Source organism: Callithrix jacchus, chromosome 15 (genome assembly GCF_049354715.1).
Source record: "Callithrix jacchus isolate 240 chromosome 15, calJac240_pri, whole genome shotgun sequence".
In the NCBI taxonomy this organism is placed as follows: Eukaryota; Metazoa; Chordata; class Mammalia; order Primates; family Cebidae; genus Callithrix; species Callithrix jacchus.
The window spans coordinates 91,842,499-91,869,201 of NC_133516.1; the positions used below are offsets into that span (position 1 = coordinate 91,842,499).

The following is a 26,703-nucleotide window of genomic DNA, read 5'->3' on the forward strand; positions in this document are numbered from 1 at the left end:
GTTTCTTTGTTGAATTTCTGTCTGGAAGATCTGTCCAGTGCTGAAAATAGGGTGTTGAAATCTCTAGGTATTGTCATATTAGTGTGTGTAATCTCTCATTAGCTCGAGTAATATTTTATTTCTATACCTGGGTGCTCCAGTATTGGCCATGTGTATGTTCAGCAACCTCTTGCTGAATTGACCCCTTTATATAAAACATAAAAAAGTATAGTGACCTTTTTGCTTTCTTTTTTATAGTTGTCTTGAAACCTTTTTTTTTTTTTTTTTTTAAGTATAGCTACTTCTGCTCTTTTTTGGTTTCTGTGGAATAATCTCTTTTTTTTTTTTTGAGATGGAGTTTTGCTCGTTACCCAGGCTGGAGTGCAATGGCGCGATCTCGGCTCACCGCAACCTCCGCCTCCTGGGTTCAGGAAATTCTCCTGCCTCAGCCTCCTGAGTAGCTGGGATTACAGGCACGCACCACCATGCCCCGCTAATTTTTTGTATTTTTAGTAGAGACAGGGTTTCACCATGTTGACCAGGATGGTCTCGATCTCTTGAGCTCGTGATCCACCCGCCTCGGCCTCCCAAAGTGCTGGGATTACAGGCTTGACTCACCGCGCCCAGCCTTCTGTGGAATAATCTTTTTCCATCCAATTATTTTCAGTCTGTGTGTCTTTGTAGATGATTTGTTTCTTTTGGCAACATATCACTGGGCCTTGTTTTTTTTTTTCTTCCTTCAGCCATTCTGTGTCTTTTGATTGTAGAGTTTAGTCCATTTGTGTTGTCCTGTTCTTACTGTGTCATTGATCCATAAGGAATTACTTCTGCTATTTTGTTACTTGTTTTCTGGTCTCCTCTTCCTTCTTTTCTGTCTTCCTTTTAGTGAAAGTGGTTTTCTCTGGTGACATATTTTAACTCCTTGCTTTTTATTTTTTGTGTATCTATTGTATGTTTTTTGATTTGATATTACCACAAGGCTGGCAAATAATATTTTATAATTTTATAAATTATAAATTGTATTTTTAAATTATATAAAATATAATTTTATAATGTAACCCATTATTTTAAGCTGATGATAACACTGATTACATAAACAAACTAATGAACAAGCAAAGAGAAAACGAATAAAAACTATAACTTTTTGTTCTTCCTATTTATATCTTATACTGTCTTGAGTTGTTATAATTATTTTGATAGGTTCATCTTTTAATCTTTCTGTTCAAGATATAAGTAGTTTGCATACCACAATTATAGTATTATAATATTCTATTTTTTTCTGTGTACTTACCAATATGCTTTGTACTTTAAGATAATCTCTCGTTGCTCATTAATACCCTCTTCTTTCAGATTAAAGAGCTCCTTTTAGCATTCCTTGTGGGGCAGGTCTAGTGTTCATGAAATCCCTCAGCTTTCGTTTGTCTGGGAAAATTTTTATTTCTCCTTCATGTTTGAAGGATCTTTTCACCAGGTATGCTATTTTAGGCTAAAAGTTTTTTTCCTTCATCATTTTAATGTCATGTCACTCTCTCTTGTGCTATAAGGTTCCCACTGAGAAGGCTGCTGCCAGACAAATTGAAGCTCCTTTGTATATTATTTATTTTCTCTTGCTGTTTTTACAATACTTTCTTCATCCTTGACCTTTGAGAATTGTATCATTACATGTCTGAAGTTGTATTACTGAGATTTGATCTTCTTGGTGTGCTATAACCTTCTTCTACCTGAGTATTGATAGCTTTCTCTAGATTTGGGAAGTTCTCTGTTCTTATTTATTTGAATAAACTTTCTACACAGATATCTCTACCTCCTTTTTTCAGGCTAATAACTCTTTGATTTTTCCTTTGGGCCTATTTTCTAGATCTTGTGGGCATGTATCATTAATTTTTATTCTTTTTTCTTCACTATCTGCCTTCTCTGCCAATTAAAATTCCACTTTACATCCAACCACCACTTTGGCTTTGAGCTGCCACCTGATATTGACACTTTGTAGATGTAGTATGACTATATATATATATACATATTTTTTTTTTTTTTTGAGACAGAGTCTCACTCTGTTGCTCAGGCTGAAGTGTAGTAAGTCTCGCCCTGTTGCTCAGGCTGGAGTGTATTAGTATAATCTCAGCTCACTGCAACCTCTGCCTCCCTGGTTCAAGCAATTCTCCTGCCTCACCCTCTCTAGTAGCTGGGACTACAGGCAAGTTCCACCACACCCGGCTAATTTTTTAATTTTAGTAGAGATAGGGTTACACCTTGTTGGTCAGGCTGGTCTTGAACGCCTGACATCAGGTGATCCTCTCGCCTCAGCTCCCAAAGTGCTGGGATTACAGGTGTGAGCCACTGCGCCGGGCCGTAGTATGACTGTTCTTATATGTCTCTATCTACTGATGAGGATTCTACTCTTTTAGTATCAACGGTACCATTGACTTCCAACCAATTAGTTTCAATAACATCCAAAAGAAAGTAATCAACCTAACACTAGCCCCAGTAACCAACACCTTACTGGCCCTATTACTACTAATAATCACATTCTGGTTCCTACAACTTATAGAAAAATCCAACCCTTATGAATGCAGTTTTGACCCATAGCCTCCACCCGCCTCTCCCTTTGCATAAAATTCTTCCTAGTAGTCATTATATGCCTCCTCTTCAACTTAGAGATTGCTCTACTGCTACCTCTACCATGAGCCCTTCAAACAAACAACCTGACACTAATAATTAGCACAGCCCTTATACTAGTTACCATTTTAATTCTAGGCTTGACTTATGAGTGAGGCCAAAAAGGATTAGACTGAGTTGAATTGTTAAATAGTTTAAGTCAAAATAAATGATTTTGGCTCATTAGATTATGATAGACCATATTTACTAAATGTCCTCTATATCAATATTATATTATCCTATATAACTGCTAGGGGGATTAGTCTATTGATCCCACCTAATATCATCTCTGCTATGATATGCCTCGAAGGCATAATACTGTCAATATTTATCATAAATACTCATAACTTTAAATATACATTTCATTCTAGCATCCCTCATACCCATCATCCTCTTAGTATTTACTGCCTGCGAAGCCACAGTGGGCCTTGCCTTACTAGTTTCAATTTCCAGTACATATGGCCTACATTATGTACAAAATCTAAATTTACTTCAATGCTAAAAGTTATTATTCCAACAATTATACTGTTACCAATGACGTGATTCTCTAAAAATTCTATAATCTGAATCAACATAATTATCCACAGCCTACTCATCAGCCTGATCAGCCTACTGTTTTTAACCAATTCAATGATAACCATTCAATTTCTCATTAATTTTCCCTTCTGACCCGCTGATATGACCCTTTCTAATCTTAACAGCTTGACTACTGCAAGCCAATATCACCTGTCCAATGAATCACCCCCATGAAAAAAGCTCTGACTGTGTATTTTCAGACAGGCTGTCTTAAAGCTCACTCATTCTTTCTTCTGCTTGATTAATTCTGTTGTTAAGAGACTCTGATGCATTCTTCAGTATATATCAGTTGCATTTTTCAGCTCCAGAATTTCGGCTTAATTGTTTTTAATTATTTCAGTCTCTTTGTTATATTTATTTGATAGGATTCTGAATTTCTTCTCTGTGTTATTTTGAACTTTTGTTGTGCTTCCTCAAAATAGCTATTTTGAATTCCCAGTTTGAAGGTCACATATCTCCGTCTCTCTGGGATTGGCCACTGATGCCTTAATTTAATTTAATTTCTTTTTGGTGAGGCCATGTTTTTCTGGATGATCTTGATGCTTGGTATGTTCATCAGTCTCTGGGCATTGAAGAGTTGAGTATTTACTGTAGTCTTTACAGTCTAGGCTGGTTTGTGCCTGTTCTTCAGAAGGCTTTCTAGATATCTTAAGGGACTTGAGTGTTGTAATCTAAGTCTTTGGTCACTGCAGCCACGTCTGCTTTAGGGGATACTCCAAGCCCAGTAACCTTGTGGCTCTTTCTGACTCAGAGGAACTGCCTTGGGGGTCTTGGGTAAGATCTGGGAGAATTCCATGAGGCAGAGACTGATCTCTTCACCGATTTTCCTCGAAGCAAACAGTGTCTCTCTCTCTCTCTCTCTCTCTCTCTCTGTCTGTGCTGAGCTGCCTGGAGCTAGCCAAGGGAGGGGGTGACACAAGTACCCTTGTGGCCACCACCACTGGGACTGGTCTGGGTTAGAACTATTGCCAGAACAGTGCTGTTTCTCCCCCAAGGCCTGTGGTCACCGCTGTCTGGCTACCACCTGTGTTACTCAAGGCTCAAGTGCTCTGCAATCAGCCTGTGGCAAATCTAGCCAGGCTTGTGTCCTTCCCTTCAGGGCAATGAGATCCTCCTAGCCCCAGGTGGGTCCAGAGGTACCATCTGAGACCCAGGGCCAGTAGTTAGGGACCTTAGGAAACTACGTGGTGCTCTATTCTACTGAGGCTGAGCTGGCACTCAAACCACAAGACAAAGTCCTTCCCACCCTCCCCATCCCCCAACCTTTTCTCAGCACAAGAGTCTCTTTCCATGGCCACCACCTCAGGCCTGTGACAAACATCACCTGGATACCACTGAGGTTCACTTAAAGCCCAAGGACTCCTAAGTTTGTGGTGAATACTGCCGGTTTTGAGTCTCTCTCTTTAAGGTAGCAGACTCCCCTCTGGCTCAGGGCAGGTCCAGAAATCCTGTTCAGGAGCCAAGGCCTGGAAACAGAGACCCCAAGAGCCTGCTTGGCATTCTACCCCACTGAGGCCAAGCTAGCACCCAAGCTGAGTTTTTGGTTATTATGAAGGTGGTTTTTCTTGGTGAGTAGTTGTTAAATTCAGAGTTCCCATAGGAGAATGATTGCTGGAGGCTTCTACTTGGTCATCTTGCTCCACCTCTCTCCTCCTTATAATTTTTAATACAGTTTCGAGGCCGGGCGCGGTGGCTCATGCCTATAACCCCAGCACTTTGGGAGGCCGAGGTGGGTGGATCATGAGGTCAAGAGATCGAGACCGTCCTGGTCAACATGGTGAAACCCCGTCTCCACTAAAAATACAAAAATTAGCTGGGCATGGTGGTGTGCGCCTGTAGTCCCAGCTACTCAGGAGGCTGAGGCAGGAGAATTGCTTGAACCCAGGAGGCAGAGATTGCAGTGAGCCGAGATCATGCCACCGAACTCCAGCCTAGGTAACAAGAGTGAAACTCCGTCTTAAAAAAATACAGTTTCTGGGAGGTGAAAGAAAAGCTCTTTATGATTTACCTACTATGTACTTTCCTGAACTGGATATCAGATAATATAATAACAATAGTGTTGGGCTACTTTAATCCCTCTTCTCTGAGTAGGAGGGATTTTTGTCAAGTAGCTGGATTGGGACACATCTTTCCTTTTCTCCTATGGAAGGGTTTTTGGCAGCTCCTCACCGTGATTGTTATAGACAGTGTTACAGTTATTGCTGAAGCTTAGACTTCTTTGGGATTGGCTGAAGATTTTCTTTCAGTTCTTTAAATTTATTGAGTCTTGTTTTGTGGCCCAAACTTTGGTCTATTTTGGTGAGTAAAACATTTACTCTGGAAAAAAATGTGTATTCTTAATTGTTAAATAAAATGTTCTTTAAAAGATTATGTCAAAATGATTGTTAATGGCACATACATTTTCTACTTTTACTAATATTTTTGTCTGATTCTCTCAATTGCCAAAAAAGGGGTATTAAAATCTCCACCTATGATTGTAAATTTGTGTGTTTCCTTAATTCTGTCAATTTTTGCATCACATATTTTGAGGTTCTACTATTAGATTCATATACATTTGCAATTGTATATGCATCTAATAGATGAATTGATAATTTTATCATTTAGATAAAAAGGTTTCTTTTCCTCCAATAATACTTTATTTTATCTTATATCCAGCTTTATGCATTTTGATTGCCTGATATGTATGTTTTCATCCCTTTGCTCTCAATCTATTTGTGCCTTTATATTTTAAGTGTGTATCATGTAGACAGCAAATACAAGTCTTACCTTTTCATCCATTCTGGCAATCTCTTTTAATTGAATGTTTATTCCATTTAGATCTAATGTATTTTTTGATATGGGTTAATTTGTATCTACCATTTTCCTATTTGTTTTCTGTGGCAATTCTATTTTTTATTCCTGTTTCTCCTTTTTTGCCTACTTTTTGATACATTTAATGTTATTAGGATTCTAATTTTAATTTATATTTCAGTTATTAAACAACACTTCTTTGCATTTTGGAGTCAATTTAAGGATACATTATACATCCTTAACTTTTCATTGTCAATTCAGAGCTAATATTTTACTACTTTCTAATAAAGTCTAAGAATCTTATAACAATATAAGTCCTCTTACCATCCTCTCTTCTCTCATAGTTTACCTTTATGTATTACATATGCATACATTACAAACCCTACTATGCAATGTTCTTATTTTTGCTTTAAACACACATATATTTTACGGAAATTAAAAGAAAATAATTTTTATATTCAGTTATACTACTATGATTTCTAGTTTCTTCATTCCTTTCTGAAGATCTAAATTGCTGTTTGGTACTGTTTCCTTTCATACCAGAGATATTCCTTTGGCATGTTTTGTAATATATGTCTTCTGGTAACAAATGTTCTGATTTATTTTTATCTAAAATTGACTTTATTTTGCTTTCATTCTTGAAGAATGTTCTTACTGGAAATAGAATTCTGGGTTGACAGTTTTTTTCCCCTTTTAATATGAAGAAATAATTTTACAAATTGGCTTCATTTTGTAATGAGACCACCTCAGTTCTTCATATTATTGTTCTCCTGAATGTATTGTGTTATTTTCCTCTGGTTGCTTTAAGATTTTCTCTTTATCTTTGATGTTCAGTATTTTGACCATGATATAACTAGGTTTTATTTTCTTTGCATTTATTCTTCCCGGGATTGCCGAGTTTCTAGAATCTGTTAATTTATGCCTTTCACCAAATTTGAGAAATTTTTGATGATAATGTTTTCCAGTAGTTTTTCTATTTGAAAAAAAAGGGATTCTGAGAATCTAATTACATATATGTTAGACCACTGATATTGTTCCACAGGTTCCTGAGCTCTGTTCATTTTCCTCATCCTTTCTTTTTGCTACTAATTAGACTGGATTACTCTAGTAATATATCTTAAAGGTCATTGGCTGTTTCTTCAATTATCTTCAGTCTACTGTTGAGCTTATCCAGTAATTTCTATTTTATATGCGATACTTTTTCATTTAAGAATTATTATTTTTATAGTTTTTAATTCTTCTGATATTTCCTAACTTTTCACTTATTAAAAGTGTTGGGGCCCAGCCCTGACACAGACTGTGGGGGTTGCAAGGGATGGTGAAGACAAAGAAATGAGAAAAGACAAGTTAAGAGTGCATAAAGTGGGGACCAGGGGGCCAACATGAGTATAGAGGCTGTGAAGGCCCCTAGCTCTGGAGACCCACACCATTTATTGGTGTACAACACAAAGTGAGAATGTGGTGGGGGGGTGTGGGGAGAGACAGCTAGAGTGGTTTGGCATTTCCTTTGAGGCATAAAGAATAAATTCTATTCTGGATTTAATCATTAAATAAGCTAGAGGGGTCATAGACAGGAGCCAGCAAATCTGGTCGCATTTTTGTGCTTCCAAGAGGCGTTCCTCCCTTGAGCATGGAGTCATGGTGTTCCATGATCTCTTTCTTTCTGTGCCAGGTAAGCAGGTCATGCCATAACCTTCCTTCCAGCAAAAAGTGCCTTTTTCCTTACATACTTAAACATGCTATAATGGCACTTTAAAGTCTTTATCTGCTAAATCCAATATTTGGATCATTTCAGTAAGTTTTCTTTGATTTTTCAGTATGGGTCATGTTTTCCTTATTCTTCATAGGTCTAGCAATTTTGATTGTTTCCTGGACAGTAAAAATAATATGTGGTATCAACCCTGCATGTTTTTATATTTGTACTAAGAGGGGCTTAGCAGACAATTAACTTGGGTAGGCTACTGTCTACTAAAAACTACTGGCTACCAAAAACTCTGTCTCCCCTTTGGTGAGCAGCTTCAATCTCTGTTTAGTCTTTTTAACCTTAGTTGATCTTAGAGTCTGCCCTATGTATATACAGTTCAAGAGTCAATAATTGATTTAAGCAGAGATTATAAACAGACTCTGAAGCTCCCCCCACTGCCTCCTCCAAGAATATCTTGGATATTCTTCCTTATTTTCTAGCTGCTGTCATCTCCCTAAACTCTGTTTCTCAACTTCCTAAGACCCCATATTTCAACTCCAGGTTTAGTCACCCTGACTGGGGCTGAACAGGGTCTGCTTTCAGGCTAAAATATATTAAAACCCAAATGAAACAAAACAGGAAGCCTACCTAGTATTGGTTCCTTTTTCCAAATGTAAACTCCTCTTCCCATTTTAGACTGTTTTTATTGTTCTCCAGTGTCTTCTGGTCGACTTTTAAAAACGTTGTATCCAGAGTGTATAGTTGTTATTGTCAAGATAGTTGATTTAATAGCAGCAGAATTTTATGAAGTGTTTTGTGGCATAATTTTACATCAGACTGAAGATGCTTTTGTTCCTTGAGTCTTATCTCAAGGACATATGTCACCATAAACCTTTAAAAAATTCGGTTCATACTTTGTTTTAAAAATCTGAAATTAAGTTATATATTTTTTCTTTTGGAAATAATTCTACAAATGTAAACATTTGGATTCTGGTCACCTCCTGATTTTATTATCATAAAAATAGTGATGAAAATAAACCAAAATGGTGGATAAAAATGAATTTGTTTGACTTTGGAGAATTGTTTTTTAACCTTTGTAGTTATGTATTATATGTGATGTATGTCAAGACTTTAAAAACAAAGATGCATTATTGAAAGACATTGTTTTTTTGAGATGGTCTCACTCGGTCACCCAGGCTGGAGTGCAATGGCATGATCTCAGGTCACAGCAACTTCCACCTCCTGGGTTCCAGCAATTCTCGTGCCTCAGCCTCATGAGTATCTGGGATTACAGGCGTGTGCCAGCATGCCCAGCTAATTTATGTATTTTCAGTAGAGACAGGATTTTCATGAGTACCTGGGATTACAGGCGTGTGCCAGCCTGCCTGGCTAATTTATGTATTTTCAGTAGAGACAGGGTTTTTTTTTTTTTTTTTTTTTGAGATGGAGTTTTACTCTGATACCCAGGCTAGAGTGCAGTGGCATGATCTTGGCTCACTGCAACATCTGCCTCCTGGGTTCAAGTGATGCTCCTGCCTCAGCCTCCTGAGCAGCTGGGATTATAGGTACCCACCACTATGCCTGGCTAATTTTTTGCATTTTTACTAGAGACAGGGTTTCACTGTGTTGGCCAGGCTGGTCTCGAACTCCTGACCTCGTGATCCACCTGCCTCAGCCTCCCAAAGTGCTGGGATTGCAGGTGTGAGTCACCACGCCCAGTGAGACAGGGTTTTACCATGCTGGCCAGGCTGGTCTCAAACTCCTGAACTCATGATCCACTGGCCTCAGCCTCCCAAAGTGCTGGGATTACAGATGTGAGCCGCAGCACTGGACCTTGAAAGACATTTTGAAATCAGAATTTCTCTGTATGTTCCTTACTCTGTGGCTCCTCCCATAGTGAACATGGCTCTACTCTGACCAAAGAGCAATGAAACTACTAAATGGACTTTACTCTCTTTAGTATGGAAGCATGTCTTCTCTAAGCTGGCAGAATTAATTAGACTTCAGTAGAATGAAAATACTTCTCCCTTAAAGTACTCACATCCCACCAGGATCATCTGTATGAACAAACATTACCACTGAACGGACATTAACATGTCCCTGCCCAGGGCAAGGAAAGGAGCCCCTTTCTGAAAGCTCACTGCTGAAACTTCAGACCATGAATTGTAAAGGCAAGGAAATAACACAGAGAATCCACATGACTGTTAGAACTTTTTGAGAATTTTCAGTTTTGATATTTATTGAGATTACTCCCTAATGATGGCAGCGGCAGCCTACTGCAGGGGGGGTACAGGCACAAGGTCCTCAGGTACAGATGCCAAAGCAGGCAGTCCCCAGAGCTGCCCCAGAGAGAACCCGGGAGTCCACTGCCCTGGGAACCCATCCTTGGTTGCTGCTGTGATGGGGCCGGGTCCAGCCACCCATCAGTGGGAGAGCAGTGCAGTTGAGCATCGGAGAGCAAGCAGAGTGGGGGCCCAAGGTGGAACTGGGCCTGGAGCGGTGCCACACTTGCGCATGGAATGTGGGGCAAGGCCCAACATATAGAACTGGGGTCATGCTTCAGGGGTCTGGGGTGGGAGCAGTGCCCGTTTTGAGGAAAGAGCCAGCAATGTGGGCACTTTACCCAGCCCACTGATAGCACCAAGTTCCAGTGCCTTGGGAACAGTCTCTGCTCTGGGTCACCCGAGGCTGTGTCCTCAGGATCTGTTCCACATCAAGGTGACCACTGAGCCTGACATTCCCAATGGCTGGGCCCAGGGCCCATGATCTGCTCCTGGAGGTGGCCCCCAGGCAGGGCCATGAGCCAGGCAAAGGGAGCCCCAGGCTGCCCCTGAGTGCTGAGGCAACAGGAAGAACTCACAGTGATGTCACCCCTACCTTGGATGCTGGCCCAGGCCCAGCGAGGACCTGGAGCTCCCACCCCAGGCTGTGAGGACACCTGGCCAGGGCTGCACACTCCACTGAGCCAAAAGGAACTTGGAACATGTGGGAGCCCCATCTCTTCCTAGTTGGCAGGGTGGGAACTCCCTGGGTGCAGCTGCAGCTGCCCTGTTGCAGCAGCTGACCGAGAAAGACCCCCTCTGCCTGGGTGCAATGAATAGAGGCAGGAGGCAAACAGGCTCTTGGGTGGAAGGTGGTGTGTCTCTGGTGAAGCTTTACTTTAAAGCCAGGAAGGGCCTGAAGCCTGGGGCGGAGCTGCCAGTCCCAAGGACTGAAAGGGAAGCGTATGTTTTTCCCTGGGCCCGCCAATGGCCACCCATGGACCAATCAGCACACGCTTCCTCCCCTCTGAGGCCCATAAAAACCCCTGGACTCAGCCAGCCTCGAGGAGAGGACAGAGGGAGGATGGGATGACCTGCTGAGATGAGGAGCTACCCTCTCTGCTGAGAGCTGAACACTCATTGGAACACTCTGGCTAGGAGAGGAGCTGCCCACTGCAGGTGTCCTTTGAGCTGTTCTATCAATCAGTAAAGCTCCTTTTCGTCCTGCTCACCCTCCACTTGTCTGTGTACCTCATTCTTCCTGGATGTGGGATAAGAACCTGGGACCTGCCAGAATGGTGGGGCTAAAAGAGGTGTAACACAAACAGGGCAGGGCTGAAATGTGCCCATGCTCTCCACATTGTGGGCAACCAGAAGGAGAGAAAAGAGAAGAGCTGTGACCCTACAGGGACCCCAGACCTAGGAGCTCCCTGAGCCAGGGTGGTGACACCCTCTTTAGGGCTCTGAGGTGCCTGGTGTCTCCAAGCTTCTGGTGTCACCAGGTTCCCTGGTGTTAGCCATAGAAGCTGCTTATGGTACACCTGGTCCAGCTACACTCTTGCAGGGAGATGGTGCTTGTGCCAGTGCCTGGAGCTGCCTGCCCCCACTGCAGCTGGCATGCCTGGCTGTGCACAGTGGCCAGACCCCATGCTTGCTTACGCATACCTTGTTACTCCATACCTGGCTTGTCCTTGGCAGGTGTGGATTCAGGCCAGTAATGTAAGCCAAGCACAGCCTGCCAGGCTGAGTGGGCGGAAAGAGCCCAGTGGGCCAGAGCCAAACTTGGGCAAAGGTGCCACTGGCCACAGAGATTTCTGGCTGGCAAAACAACACCCCAAGGATCTCATAACACTAACAATATTTTTTTAAGGTGCTTGTTATCTTTAGTTCTCAAATTTTTAAAAATAAAACCTCATTTACCTTTAATTTGTTCATTAAAGACTGAAAGAGATGTGTAAAACTTCCTTTTATTGTTATTTTTCTATTAATTTTTCTTATGACTGTTTTAGCAATTTGTCTTTATACAATTCAATGTGGTATTGCCATGTTCCTGGAAATTTATGAATATGCTATTTAATATATCTATGGAGCATTATACTTTTCAGCAAATTAACAAGTCACTGAGTTTCAATTTATCTTGTAATCTGATTTTCCATATATCAACGTAGCAAACTTCAAGTTTGTTTCTGTTTGCTTTTTTGATTTATTTCTTTTTAGACCATGCCTAGATTTGTTTGTTTTTGATAATTTTCTCAAAATTTATCCATTTTATCTGTTTGTTTATTCATTTAATTATGATTATACTTTAAGTTCTGAAATACATGTGTAGAACATGCAGGTTTGTTATACAGGTATACACGTGCCATGGTGGTTTGCTGCACCCATCAACCCATCATCTACATTAGGTATTTCTCCTAATGCTATCTCTCCCCTAGCCCTCCACCCCCAACAAGTCCTGTGTGTGATAGTCTCCTTTTTGTGTTCATGTGTTCTCATTGTTCAACTCCCACTTAATAGTGAGAACATGCAGTGTTTGATTTTCTGTTCTTGTGTTGGTTTGCTGAGAATGATGGTTTCCAGCTTCATCCATGTCCCTGCAAAGGACATGAACTTATCCCTTTTTATGGCTGCATAGTATTCCATGATGCATATGTGCCACATTTTGTTTATCTAGTCTGTCACTGATGAGCATTTGGGTTGGTTCCAAGCCTTTGCTATTGTGAACTGTGCCTCAATAAACATATGTGTGCATGTGTCTTTATACTAGAATGATTTATAATCCTTTGGATATATACCCAGTAATGGGATTGTTGGGCCAAATAGTATTTCTGGTTCTAGATCCTTGAGGAATCGCCACATTGTCTTCCACAGTGGTTGAACTAATTTTCATTCCTACCAACAGTGTAAAAGTGTTCTTATTTCTCTACATCCTCTCCAGCATCTGTTGTTTCCTGGCTTTTTAATAATCACCATTCTGACTTGTGTGAGATGATATCTCTTTGTGGTTTTGATTTGCATTTCTCTAATGATCAGTGTGATGTTGAGCTTTTTTTCATGTGTTTTTTGGCTGCATAAATGTCCTCTTTTGAGAAGTATCTGTTCATATCCTTCACCCACTTTTTGATGGGGTTGTTTTTTTTTCTTGTAAATTTGTTTAAGTTCTTTGTAGATTCTGCATATTACCCCTTTGTCAGATAGATAGATTGCAAAAATTTTCTCCCATTCTGTAGGTTACCTGTTCACTCTGATGATAGTTTCTTTTGTACTGCAGAAGCTCTTTAATTAGGTCCATTTGTCAATTTTGGCTTATGTTGCCATTGCTTTTGGTGTTTTAGTCATGAAGTCTTTGCTCATGCTTATGTCCTGAATGGTATTGCCTAGGTTTCCTTCTAGGGTTTTTTTTTAATGATTTTAGGTCTTACATTTAAGTCTTTAATCCATCTTGAGTTAATTTTTGTATAAGGTATCAGGAAGGGGTCCAGTTTTAGTTTTCTGCATATGGCTAGCCAATTTTCTCAACATCATTTATTAAATAAGGAATCTTTTCTCTACTTCTTTTTTTTGGTCAGCTTTGTCAAAGATCAGATGGTTGTGGATGTGTAGTGTTGTTTCTGAGGTCTCTGTTCTGTTCCATTAGTCTGTTTATCTGTTTTGGTACCAGTACCATGCTGTTTTGGTTACTGTACCTTTGTAGTATAGTTTGAAGTCAGGTAGCAAAGTGCCTCCAACTTTGTTCTTTTTACTTAGGATTGCCTTGGCTATACAGGTTCTTTTTTGACTCCATATGAAATAAGTAGTTTTTTCTAATTCTGTGAAGAAAGTCAATGGTAGTTTGGTAGGAAGAGCACTGAATCTATAAATTAATTGTTTTGGGCAGTATGGCCATTTTCACAATACTGATTCCTGCTATGCATGAGCATGGAATGCTTTTCCATTTGTTTGTGTCCTCTCTTACTTCCTTGAGCAGTGGTATGTAGTTCTCCTTGAAGAGGTCCTTCACATCCCTTGTTAGTTGTATTCCTAGGTATTTTATTTTCTTTGTAATAATTGCAAATGGGAGTTCACTCATGATTTGGCTCTCTGTTTGTCTATTATTGGTGTATAGGAATGCTTGTGATTTCTGCACATTGATTTTGTATCCAGAGACTTTACTAAAGTTGTTTATCAACTTAAGGAAATTTTGGGCTGAGACAATGGGGTTTTCTAAATGTACAGTCATGTCATCTGCAAACAGAGACAATTTGACTTCCTCTCTTCTTGTTTGAATACCTTTATTTCTTTCTCTTGCCTGACTGCCCTGGCCATAACTTCCGATAATATGTTGAGTAGGAGTGGAGAGACAGGGCCTCCTTGTCTTGTGCCAGTTTTCAAAGGGAATGCTTCCAGCTTTTGCCCATTCAGTATGATATTGACTGTGGGTTTGTCATAGATAGCTTTAGTTATTTTGTGATACATTCCATCAATACCTAGTTTACTGAGAGTTTTTACCATGAAGCAGTGTTTAATTTAATGAAGACTTTTTCTGCATCTATTAAGATGATCAGGTAGTGTTTGTCATTGGTTCTGTTTATGTGATGGATTATGTTTATTGATTTGCATATGTTGAACCAGCCTGGCATCCCAGGAATGAAGCTGACCTGATTGTGGAGAATAAGCTTTTTGAGGTGCTGCTTGATTTGGTGTGCCAGTATTTTATTGAGGATTTTTGCATCAGTATTCATCAGGGATATTGGACTGAAATTTTCTTCTTTTGTTATGTCTCTGCCAGGTTTTGGTATCAGAATGATGCTGGCTTCATAAAATGAGTTAGGGAGGGGTCCCTCTTTTTGTATTGTTTGGTTTAGTTTCAGAAGGAATGGTACCAGCTCCACTTTGTACTTCTGGTAGAATTCAGCTGTGAATCCGTGTGGTCCTGGCCTTTTTTTAGTTGGTAGGCTAGTAATTACTGCCTCAAATTCAGAACTTGTTATTGGTCTATTTAGGGATTTGACTTCTTCCTGGTTTAGTCTTGGGAGGGTGTGTGTGTCCAGGAATTTATCCATTTCTTCTAGATTTTCGGTTTATTTGCATAGAGGTGTTTATAGTGTTCTCTGATGGTAGTTAGTATTTGTGTGGAATCAGTGGTGGTACCCATTTATCATTTTTATTGTGTCTATTTGATTCTTATCTCTTTTCTTCTTTAATAGCCTCGCTAGCAACTATTAAATAGACTGGCTAGTGGTCTATTTTGTTGATCTATTCAGAAAACAAGCTTCTGGATTCATTGATTTTTTTTTTTTAGTGGGCAAATCTCTTTTTAATTGCAAAAGATTTCATTTATAGCACATTCAATAATGAACCAAGAGGAGAGTAGCTGACTTTGGAACTTATGAATATATAAAAATCCCTTGCAGTACAAGTAGTCAAGATAATAAGTGCATATGAGGAAAACAACCTTCATTTTTCTGAAAATGTTTGCATTTTAAAAGGTGACTAGGCATAATTGGAAGTTCGAAGCAGTAGAATGTACTTTGCAGGGAAAGGAGGAGGAAAACCCTTTTCCATGTTGTTAAGCAAATGTGTATCAAATCTATCCCAATTCCACTTGATAAAGTCAGTTGGATGACCTCCTTGAACCAGGCTAGGGCAAAACACTTAGTAAAAGCGGGTCCTGGGTAGGGATGTGAATCCAGGAGAAGAGCACCAGATCCCATGCAGCGCCAAACACACGCATCCCGCCCTCTAACCAGACGAGGCACATTGCCCCATGTCCCTGGACCCGGATATGCAAGAACAGTCATCAGATGGTTACTGCTCCCATGGCCTAGTGCTTTCTAATAGTTTTAATTTAGGCCATGGAGAAAAATCCTTTACCACCAAATGCAAACTTAAGTCATAAAGGATGCTCTGGGGGAAGTTCTTGTAATACATACATAAGGACTTCTATTTACCTAAATAGAACAATGATTACACAGTTGACATTCCTGTTTTCATAAGGTTTTATTTCCTACACTGGAATGGCTTAAGAAAAAGTTGTCTATTTCTGGTTTTATTTTACACTTTCAAAATAGAGGAACAAAGAAAAAAGAAGTGACTAACTGCCCAACTTTGGAGTCCAGCAGGTACAAAAGCGAACTTCTCTGACTCTGGAGCCATCAGATTTGGGGGAAGTTTCAGTGCCTAGGGAAGGTTAATGAAGCCCATGACACCCCGAATCCTACAGAAAGAATTCTACAGCTCATCTATCACAGTGTTCTAGTAAAGCATATGCTAAAAAGTACAGGTTTCAACCTAACATCTACATTTTAAAAAGTGGCATTTCAGCAACATGCTCAGAGAGCGCATCGCAAAACTGAAATAACAGAACTATCGCTCAGATGTCGAAAAAGTCAAGCTGCTGCCCTCGGCTCCGCCCACTTGAAGGCTTATGCAGACATATAAGGTGGCGGAGGCTCCTTGACAGCCCCATTCACAGTGACATCATCATACGGGCGTAGCAGCACCATGTTGTCCTTGCTGGTAACCAGGACACTGGAGGACTTCCTGCGATTGATGTATCGGTAGCAGTTCCAAACATAGCTAATCAAGTAACCCTGAAAAGTCAAGGTAATATTAATAAACAGAACAATAAGGACCAAACAGGTAGGATTCACTGACATGACATCATCTCTGTAGGGATAATTAGGAGGCAGTTGTCCTATGTATTCCTGAATGGAGTTTGGATAAACAAGCACAGTGATTGCTACCAAGGTGTTCAGGGCAAAATCAAAGATCTGGTAACAGAAGGATGGGATAATCCAGGCTGCGTGTTGCTTGTATGCTCCTAAGTAGTGATAGCACATATCAGAATCATGAGAAGAGAAATCCCAATGGCAATGCACATGTTGGCATCATCCATGAACTCAAAGTCACTGCCCAGTTCAGAACTTGAGAAGCAATACTGATCCGGATCAGCTAAAGCATTCAATAAAATCAACAGTACCAGGCATTGATGATCAGGTACCAGGTGCCGTGCCAGTGTGGACAGGGCAGCACAGGCAGCAGCTGTTGGAGTAGAGCTGTGTCCAGGGCGCGACCATCTTCATTGCTGTGGGAGCAGTGGCGCCAGTGGCTCGTCAGGGCCTGCTGCGCTGCTGCTGCCAGCTCCTCGTCTCCCGGCCCACTCTACCGCGTGCCCGCAGGCCTCCTTCCTGGATCCCCTGAGAGCTGCGAGAGGCTACCGCCCGGGACCCTACGATCTGAAGGCAGTGGCAGCCTCATTGATTTTTTTAAGGGTCTTTCCTGTTTCTAGCTCCTTCAGTTCTGCTCTGATCTTAGTTATTTCTCGTCTTCTGCTAGCTTTCTAATTTGTTTGCTTTTGCTTCTCTAGTTCTTTTAAGTGTGATGTTAGGGTGTTGATTTTATATCTTTCCTGATTTCTCCTGCGGGCATTTAGTGCTATAAATGCCACTCGAAACACTGCTTTGGGTGTGTCCCAGAGATTCTGGTACATTATGTCTTTATTATCATGGTTTCAAAGAAATTATTTATTACTGCCTCAGTTTCATTATGTACCCAGAGTGATTCAGGAGCAGGTTGTTCAGTTTCCATGTAGTTGTGCGGTTTTGAGTGAGTTTCTGAATTCTGAGTTCTAACTTGGTTGCACTGTGGTCTGAGAGACTGTTTGTTATGATTTCTGTTCTTTTGCATTTGCTGAGGATTTTACTTCCAATTATGTGGTCAATTTTAGAATCAGTGCAATATGGTGCTGAGAAGAATGTATGTTCTGTTGATTTGGGGTGGGGAGTTCTGAAAATGTCTATTAGGTCCACTTGGTCTGGATAAGGGTTCAAGTCCTGAACATCCATGTTAATTTTCTGTCTCGTTGATCTAATATTGACAGTGGGGTGTTAAAGTCTCCCACTACTATTGAGTGGGAGTCTAAGTCTCTTTGTAGGTCTCTAAGAACTTGCTTTATGAATCTGGGTGCTCCTGTATTGGGTGCATATACGTTTAGGATTGTCAGCTCTTCTTGTTGCATTGATCCTTTTGCCATCATGTAATGCCCTTCTTTGTCTTTGTTTACGTTTGTTGGTTTAAAGTCTGTTTTATCAGAGACTAGGATTGTAATCCCTGCTTTTTTTTTTGCTTTTAATTTGCTTGGTAAATCTTCCTTCATCCCTTTATTTTGAGACTATGTGTGTCTGTGCACGTGAGATGGGTCTCCTGAATACAGCACACTGATGGGTCTTGACTCTATCCAATTTGCCAGTGTGAGTCTTTTAACTGGGGCATTTAGCTCATTTACATTTAAGGTTAATATTGTTATATGTGAATTTGATCCTGTCCCTATGATGCTAGTTGGTTATTTTGTCCATTAATTCATGCAGTGTCTTCACAGTGTCAATGGTCTTTACAATTTGGTACATTTTTGCAGTGTCTGGTACCGGGTTTTCCTTTCCATGTTTAGTACTTCCTTCAGGAACTCTTGTAAGACAGGCCTGGTGGTGACAAAATCTCTCAGCATTTGCTTGTCTGTAAAGGATTTTATTTCTCCTTCGCTTATGAAGCTAAGTTTGGCTGGATATGAAATTTTGGTTTGAAAATTCTTTTCTTTAAGAATGTTGAATATTGGCCCCCATTCTCTTCTGGCTTGTAGAGTTTCTGCAGAGAGATCCACTGTTACTCTGATGGGCTTCCCTTTGTGGGTAACCCAATCTTTATATCTGGCTGCCCTTAGCATTTTTTCCTTCATTTCAACCCTGGTGAATCTGACGATTATGTGCCTTGGGTTTGCTCTTCTTGAGGAGTATCTTTGTGGTGTTTTCTGCATTTCCTGAATTTGATTGTTGGCCTGCCTTGCTAGGTTGGTGAAAAGTGTTTTCCAACTTGGTTCTATTCTCCCCATCACAATCAAATATAGGTTTGGGCTTTTCACCTAGTCCCGTATTTCTTGGAGGCTTTGTTCATTTCTTTTCATTCTTTTTCTCTAATCTTGTCTTCATCCTTTATTTCATTAAGTTCATCTTCAGTCACAGATATCCTTTCTTCTGCTTGATTGATTCGGCTACTGATACTTGTGTATGTGTGGCGAAGTTCTCATGCTGTGTTTTTCAGCTCCATCAGGTTATTTATATTCTTCTCTAAACTGGTTATTCTAGTTAGCAATTCCTCTAATCTTTTTCCAACGTTCTTAGCTTTCTTGCTTTGGGTTAGAACGTGCTCCTTTAGCTCAGAGGAGTTCATTATTACCTACCTTCTGAAGCTTACTTCTGTCAATTTGTCAAACTCATTTTCTGTCCAGTCTTGTTCCCCTGCTGGTGAGAAGTTGTAATCTTTTGGAAGAGAAGAGGTGTCTGATTTTTGGAATTTTCAGCCTTTTCCCACTGTTTTTTCTCATCTTTCTGGATTTATCTTCCTTTGGTCTTTGGTGCTCGTGACCTTTGGATGGGGTTTCTGTGTGGACGTCCTTTTTGTTGGTGTTGATGCTATTCCTTTCTGTTTGTTAGTTTTCCTTCTAGCAGTGAGGCCCCTCTGCTGCAGGTCTGTTGGAGTTTGCTGGAGGTCCACTCCAGGCCCTGTTTGCCTGTATCACTAGCAGAGGCTGCAGAACAGCAAAGATTTCTGCCTATTCCTTCCTCTGGAAGCTTCTTCCCAGAGGGGCACCTGCCAGATGCTAGCTGGAGCTCTCCTGTATGAGGTGTCTGTCGACCCCTGTTGGGAGGTATCTCCCAGTCAGGAGGCATGGGGGTCAGAGACCCACTTGAGGAGGCAGTCTGTCCCTTAGCAGAACTTGAGCACTGTGCTGGGAGATCCACAGCTCTCTTCAGACCCAGCAGGCAGGAATGTTTAAGTCTGCTGAAGCTGTAGCCACAGCCGCCTCTTCCCCAGGTGCTCTGTCGCAGGGAGATGGAAGTTTGATCTATAAGCCTTTGACTGTGGCTGCTGCCTTTCTTTTAGAGATTCCCTGCCCAGAGAGGGGGAATCTAGAGACGCAGTCTGGCTACAGTGGCTTAGCTGAGCTGCGATGGGCTTTACCCAGTTCAAACTTCCCAGGATGCTGTTTACACTGTGAGGGGAAAACTGACTACTCAAGCCTCAGTAATGGCAGATGAGTGTCCCCCCTACCAAGCTCGAGTATTCCAGGTTGACTTCAGACTGATGTACTGGGAGCAAGAATTTCAAGCCAGTGGATCTTAGCTTGCTGGGCTCTGTGGGGGGTGGATCCGCTGAGCTAGGCCACTTGGGTTCCTGACTTCAGCCCCATATTCAGGGGAGTGAAGAGTTCTGTCTCTCTGGGGCTCCACGTGCCACTGGGGTATGAAATAAAACTCCTGCAGCTAGCTCAGTGTCTGCACAAACAGCCACCCAGTTTTGTGCTTGAAAGTCTAGTGGTATAGGCACTGGAGGGAATCTCTTGGTCTGTGGGTTGCAAAGACCGTGGGAAAACCATAGTCTCTGGGCCGGGGTACACAGTTCCTCATGGCACAGTCCCTCATAGCTTCTCTTGGCTAAGGGAGGGAGTTCCCCAACTCCTTGTGCTTCCTGCATGAGGCAACACCCCACCCTGCTTTGGCTTACCCTCTGTGGGCTGCATCCACTGTCTAACTGGTCCCAGTGAGATGAGCTGGGTACCTCAGTTGGAAATGTATAAATCACTTGCCATCTGCATTGATCTCACTGGGAGCTACAGACCGGAGCTGTTCCAATTTGCCCATCTTGCCTAGAAGCCTATTTGTTTATTTATTGAGACAAGGACTCGCTTTGTTACCCAGCCTGGAGTGCAGTGACATAATCATGGCTGATTGCAGCCTCAGTCTCTTGGACTCAGGTGATCCTCCCACCTCAACCTCCCAAGTAACTGGGACTACCCGCATGTGCTGTCATGCCCAATTAGTTTTCACATGTTTTTATTTTATGTAGAGATAGGGTCTCACTATGTTGTCCAGCTGGTCTTGTACTCCTGGGCTCAAGTGGTCATCCTGCCTCAGCTTCCCAAAGTGTTGGGATTATAGGCCTGAGCCACTGTGCCTGGCCAGTTTTCCCATTTTATTACAAATGTTAAACTTTTGGCTAATACTAGCTATCAAAACTAATGTTTGTTTTTATTGTGTTATCTTAGTTTTTTTCCCCTGTACATCTATCACTCCTCCTTACTTTTACATATTGTTATATAAATTATGTTTTTTTAGTATAACTTCCTCTACTTGCAATATTTTCACTCTATTTTAAATTCTACTAATGATAATGTTTGTTTATTGAATATTACTACAACTTACAAGAAACAGATTTCGATTTCCAGAGTAAAACGGTAGATACTGATTCCTCTTTTTTCGAGGTAATAATATTAACACAGTTTAACTGCTTCTTGTAGTTTTGTTGGTACATTTTGAAATATGATATGTTGTTGTTAAGCTTTACTGTCTCCATTATTTTCTTTTAAGAAATATTTATAATACTTAGATTATGTTTGATAATTGTATTAACTGTATTTTCTTATACTTAACTCTATGTTTAGATGTTTTTAATGTTAGTCCTTTTATGTTGGAATGTCCTTTTATTTTGACTTCCTTGCTTTAAGGAATCTCTCATTAATGGTAGTAATTTTTGAGTAAATATTTAGTGGATAGTTGGTAAAGATTAATGAGAACTTTTCTATCTGTTACATTAATGAGAACTTTTCTATCTGTTAACGTTTCTTTTGATACCATGACACACAAATTACCTAGGCATTTAATTCTTGGCAATGATTTTTTTTCACTGACAATCTATAGATGTATGGAAATTTTATGTTGTGAAAACACAGTCTGAGAAGGGACCAAAATTATTACATTTTCCCCCATTCTTATGGCATCCCTTTTTAAAAATAAATTATTTTGAAATAATTTCAGACCTGTTGCAAATAGTATGGAGAATTCCTGTGTACCCTTTATCTAACTTTTCCAATGGTCACATCTTATGTAACTTTAATACATTATTAAAGTGACATTGATACAATCTACATAGATTATTTGTTAATGGGCTTCATTTCTTTGTGGTGAGGACTTTCATTCTACCTTTATTAACTATCAACTAAATGAATACATATAGCTTATTATCAAATAAGTGTATTGTTTTATAAATGTATTTGTCCCCTCTTTTTTTTGCATTCTAAAATTAACTTTTATGCATACACTTATCTCCTCAACTAGAGTATCAGTTCTCTGAGGGCAAGGAACTTGCTTGTGAATATCTTTCACAGTAGATAACATCTTTGTTCAATATCAGGATGAGCTACAGTTCCCCATTTCACGAAGAAACTGCAATTTTGATGACTATCCCATTAAGTTGCTAAGAATGGCAACTACTGTGTGAAGCTGGGATCATGCTGGCTGTTTCTGGCTATGGTTAAATGTCATTGAGGAGGAAAATCTTTGATACAAAATGGAAATTGTTAGGAAGAGCATTTGATCAGACTCTGTAGTGCAGTGTGGGGAGCTGCCTGGCTTTCTGAATTACTGCCACCATATCTGTTGCCTCCAAGAACCCATCCTCTATCCCATGGAGCCCTCTCCAGTGCATTTTTGGACTAATTCCCTTAGATAATGGATGGGTGCCTGCCACTAAATTTAAATGGATATAACGTAGTTCTTTACTATTGTCACTATGAAATGGAAACTCTTAGAAGGTCAATAGATAAGGTAAGCCTAGTCTGACATTGTCAACTGATCCATGGGCTTGTTTCCCAGAGTGAACAGCAATTTAGGGAGGAATCTGAATGAAGGCATAGTCAAGGATAGATTCTTCTCCATGCATAGGAGGGGCATGCTGTAAAACAGATGTTCATTACAAAAAGTTAATGATAAAATGGTCAAAATTGTAAATGGTAAAATGATAAAATTACAGCATGGTAAAATTGAGTGTGGCAAGGACATGGAGCTAAAAGTCGGAAATTCAGTCTGTTTCCCAGTTTACCGTTGATTCCCATGATTATAGGAAAATCACATAACCTCTGTAGGTGACGTATGCAAAATATAAAATGGGGTGGGGGCAATACGGATGTTAAAATTAACACAGTGTTTTGTAAAATGGGTCTGAATATTACTTACATTGGAACTTACATAGTGTGTCAAAATGCTGATTCCTGGGCCTCACCCCTTACCTACTCAGTCAGAATCTACAGGCATGGGAGCTGGGACTCTTCATTTTAAACAAGGACCTCAGGTGATGTGTATGTATACTAAAGTACAGGAATAACTAGATTCGTTCACACATAAAACTTCAAGATTTAGAATGCTGTAATTCTAATAAACATTTACTAAATGCTACAGATTTTACTTAGAAGGCACAATTTGATCTTTGTGTTTGTGGTAATCAGTTTGACCCACACATTTTTTCTTTTCAAATACCATCTTTGTGATTTTAGGAAGCATGGAAATATTGGGAGTCCACTCAAACAGGTGCAACAGGATGGCGTTTTTATGAATTATCCATGGTCTAGGGTCTTTTCCTAATTATGGTTCCACCAGAAATTTGATACAATCTTAGTTTTGCCTTAGAATTTAAATTCTGGAAAAATCATATGAAACAGTGTATTCTACAAAAAAAGATGCTTTTCTAGAAACTGAATTTCTCATGTGCACCAAATAAATTTCTTTCCCTTGAACAATCTGGATGACCAATGACCACTCCTGTCCTTCTGAAACCTGTGTCTCCAAGCAGGTTTGGCCAGGGAACAAGTCTGCCTGTTGCAAGCAGTTATTGATTTGATTAGTCAAACTATCAGGGTCTTTCTGTAGTACCAGGAGTCTCCTACAACAGTACTCACAGGATGTGATTCTAAAAATAAACTCTTACAGGAGTTGGGGCCCTATAGAAGGCAGTGTGGGAGATACCCATGGATATTTATTTTTAAAAATAATTTCATTTTGAAATGATTTAATACAAAAATTTGGTAAAATAATATAACTCCCACATATCCTTTGTCCCACTTTCCCAAATGATAATACATAACCTTAGGATACTGTCAAAATCAGGAAAGTGACATTGGCACAATATTATCAACTTAACTACAGAGGCTATTTAATCTGTCATTTCCACAAAGGATATTAATAAAGAATTAACAGAGGCATCTTACAAGCTATGATACATTTTGCAGTCACTTTCCATTACACTGACAAGCAACAGGATAGGCAGCACCATATATTAGATAGAGGAGGGGTTTTGGAGCCAAAGATGTAGGAATTCAATGCCAGACTCCACTGAGTACTGGTTGGGTAATCTCGGACAAATTCTTTAGTTTACCTGAACTTTAGTTTCTTTACCCAAAACATGGGGATGATAAGGCTTGTTATATTGGGTTGATGTGAGGTTTACATGAGAATGATCAAATGATGAGGATTAAGTGAAAAGCAAGGGTCTGATACTAATAAATCGCAGTTTTTACTGAAAACATATAGAAAATATTATTCAGTGTTCTGTGGTTCAATTGATCCTATACATCTGGTCTTCTTATGTAAACTATGGAAAACCAGTGACTAGAAGGGCTTTACATTTTTTTTTGTCCTTAAGTACACAAATTTCTAGTTATGTTACTAAAACTCCAAGAAATATGGAATCACAGAATGCTAGAACTGGAAATTGAAGATGGTCAAACTTAGGAAATGTGCAAATTTACACAGCCAGCTAGTGGTAACCCGGGACCTGAATTCGGGTCTTCTGCATCTGCTATTGTACTATTACATGTAGGGATTTGTATATGGGAAAGACTTTGCTTCAACCCTCTTAGATTAAAAAGTACATGGGAGCTGCAGACTGGAAAATTCAAGTTCAGGAAGTGCCATGCAGATGAGAAGGTTGGGTGGCATAGTGAAATAAAATCTCTTCCTTGATACTGTATCTCAGCACTTACCTAAGATTAAACTTTTTTTCTATCTGCAGGGATTGCAAATTTTTATCCTGTACACTGTTAGAACAAAAATCTTCCAGAGTGAAGCTTCCAAAGTGTTGACATCACTATCGTCTGTTGGGAGAATGAAGTCATTGCCTTCAGTGACCAGGCCAAGGCTACGTGTGAAGATGTATAATTTTCTCAGATCATTGCCAACCCTACGTGAACATTTTAAGCTACTGGAACCCTCTGTAAGTACTGAGGAAATCACACTCTCTGAAAGTGACCAAGCAAAGGAAAGCGCCTAGGCAGTGAAACTTACCTGTTGTGGTCTTTTTAATCAATTTGTTTGAATTTTATCTGTTTCTCTCCCTTATTTCCCAGTCCTCCCAGAAACTCTTCCTCAATATATTTTGCTCAAAATTAAGAATTAGGAAAAACCTGTTGTTTATTATTATTAGGGATAATGGATTTGGTAGTTTTTGTATTTTTCAATAGATTCGTACTTGAATGAGGTGAAGAATTTCGAACAGCATTCAAGATTGCCATTGTTTCTTATATCATTAAATCTTTGTGACACGCTTTAACAGAAATGTAGAACCTATAACAAATTCTTTTACAAGTTATATAAAGGACATGAAGAGGAAAATTTACCTTCCAGAACAGAATGACTCCCGATGAGCGGTGTGTGGGGATTTGCTTATATGTATTAAACTTTTGACCTTTGAATATTTTAAAGTTGTGTGTGCTTGTACTTTTATTTCTAATGAAGAATTAGGCACCAATTAAAGCTTTGAAAAGGGATATGTTTTTCTGTTTAAAAAAAAAAGTATGTTTTGTGACCAGGAGAATTGGCTCTGTAAGAAATGAGCAGTGAGACAGGTTAATTTGTTACTAAATGGGTATTTCCTTCCAGTTCTTAATATATCTGCCCTTTTATCGATGAAGTGACACTGAGACCCCCAAAATGAGAAGTTAGTCGCAATCATCCCTTATGGCTTTTACTTGAATGGCTTTCTCATAAAAAATGGCCTCCGTTTAGGTGGGGAGCATTCCCACTGGACTTATGATATAGAGTCTTTAAATTGCTGTTTTCTGTTTTGCCATAAATCAGACAGCTGCTGTCAGTGTACTGAATTAAGAGATTAACAAATGTCATGTCGTCTTGGCACTCTCTAGAGAATGTATGTTCTTTAGAGAAATAGTTGCAAATGACTGTTGGGTTCCTGGGCAAGCCAACAAGAGCCTGTATTTATAGGAGAACAGAAAAAAGTAAAGGGAAGAAAATGAAGAATAAAAGCATATCCCAAAGCCAGTATTCTCAGTGGTGTCGTGGGGCTGCACCTAAATAGCAGCTGGGCACAGGGAAAATGAGAAGATGCGGTTGACTCAAAAATTGTATTCAGATGAAAATAAACCTTAAGTAAGGGCCACTTTAAATGTAAAAAAAAAAAAAAAAAAGAAAACTCACCAAAGAACCATATTTAGCCTGAGGGTAGGTGTATATGTTTCCTTTGCAATTACAGTTGGTTTCTTTGCACATTTTTCAGCATTTTTGGGGCATAGCAACTAAAATTCCATAAAATGTTGCTGAAATATCTGCACCATAAATGTGCAAACTCCACATGCAGTTGTGGAGACTAATTCAGATGGACATGGATATTCTTGTATCTACGCTGAAATGAATCCTACCACTAGGAAATAATTCCTTTGATTTAAATTATTGTCTCATACACCAGTCAGCAATTTTCAGTTTAATTATACCAATCTAACTCAAGTTAAAGGCGAAAGGTAATTTAATGGATTGATTAATGTAAAGTCCAAGGACCGAGTTGGGAGGGTTACTATATGTTTTAGTTTGCCTGGGCAAGTCCCAATTTGTGCTTGTTTTTCCGAGTTAAGCATTACCAGCAGCCCCTTTTACTTTCAAG

At 39.9% G+C, this 26,703-nt stretch overlaps 1 protein-coding gene and 1 pseudogene across 3 annotated transcripts in view; one reads left to right on the forward strand and one right to left on the reverse strand.

Moving 5' to 3' along the window:
- Positions 1–25,218, forward strand: part of ADGRG7 (adhesion G protein-coupled receptor G7) — a 79,195-nt gene extending 53,977 nt beyond the window's left edge. For all 3 annotated transcript variants that reach the window (XM_002758880.6, XM_054246104.2, XM_054246103.2), the window contains one exon: positions 24,823–25,218. In XM_002758880.6, the coding sequence (XP_002758926.4) occupies positions 24,823–25,080 (258 nt within the window). In that variant the 3' untranslated portion in view covers positions 25,081–25,218. The remainder of the gene's footprint in view (positions 1–24,822) is intronic.
- Positions 16,223–17,100, reverse strand: LOC144579609 (lysosomal-associated transmembrane protein 4B pseudogene; annotated as a pseudogene).
- Positions 25,219–26,703: the final 1,485 nt, after the last annotated feature.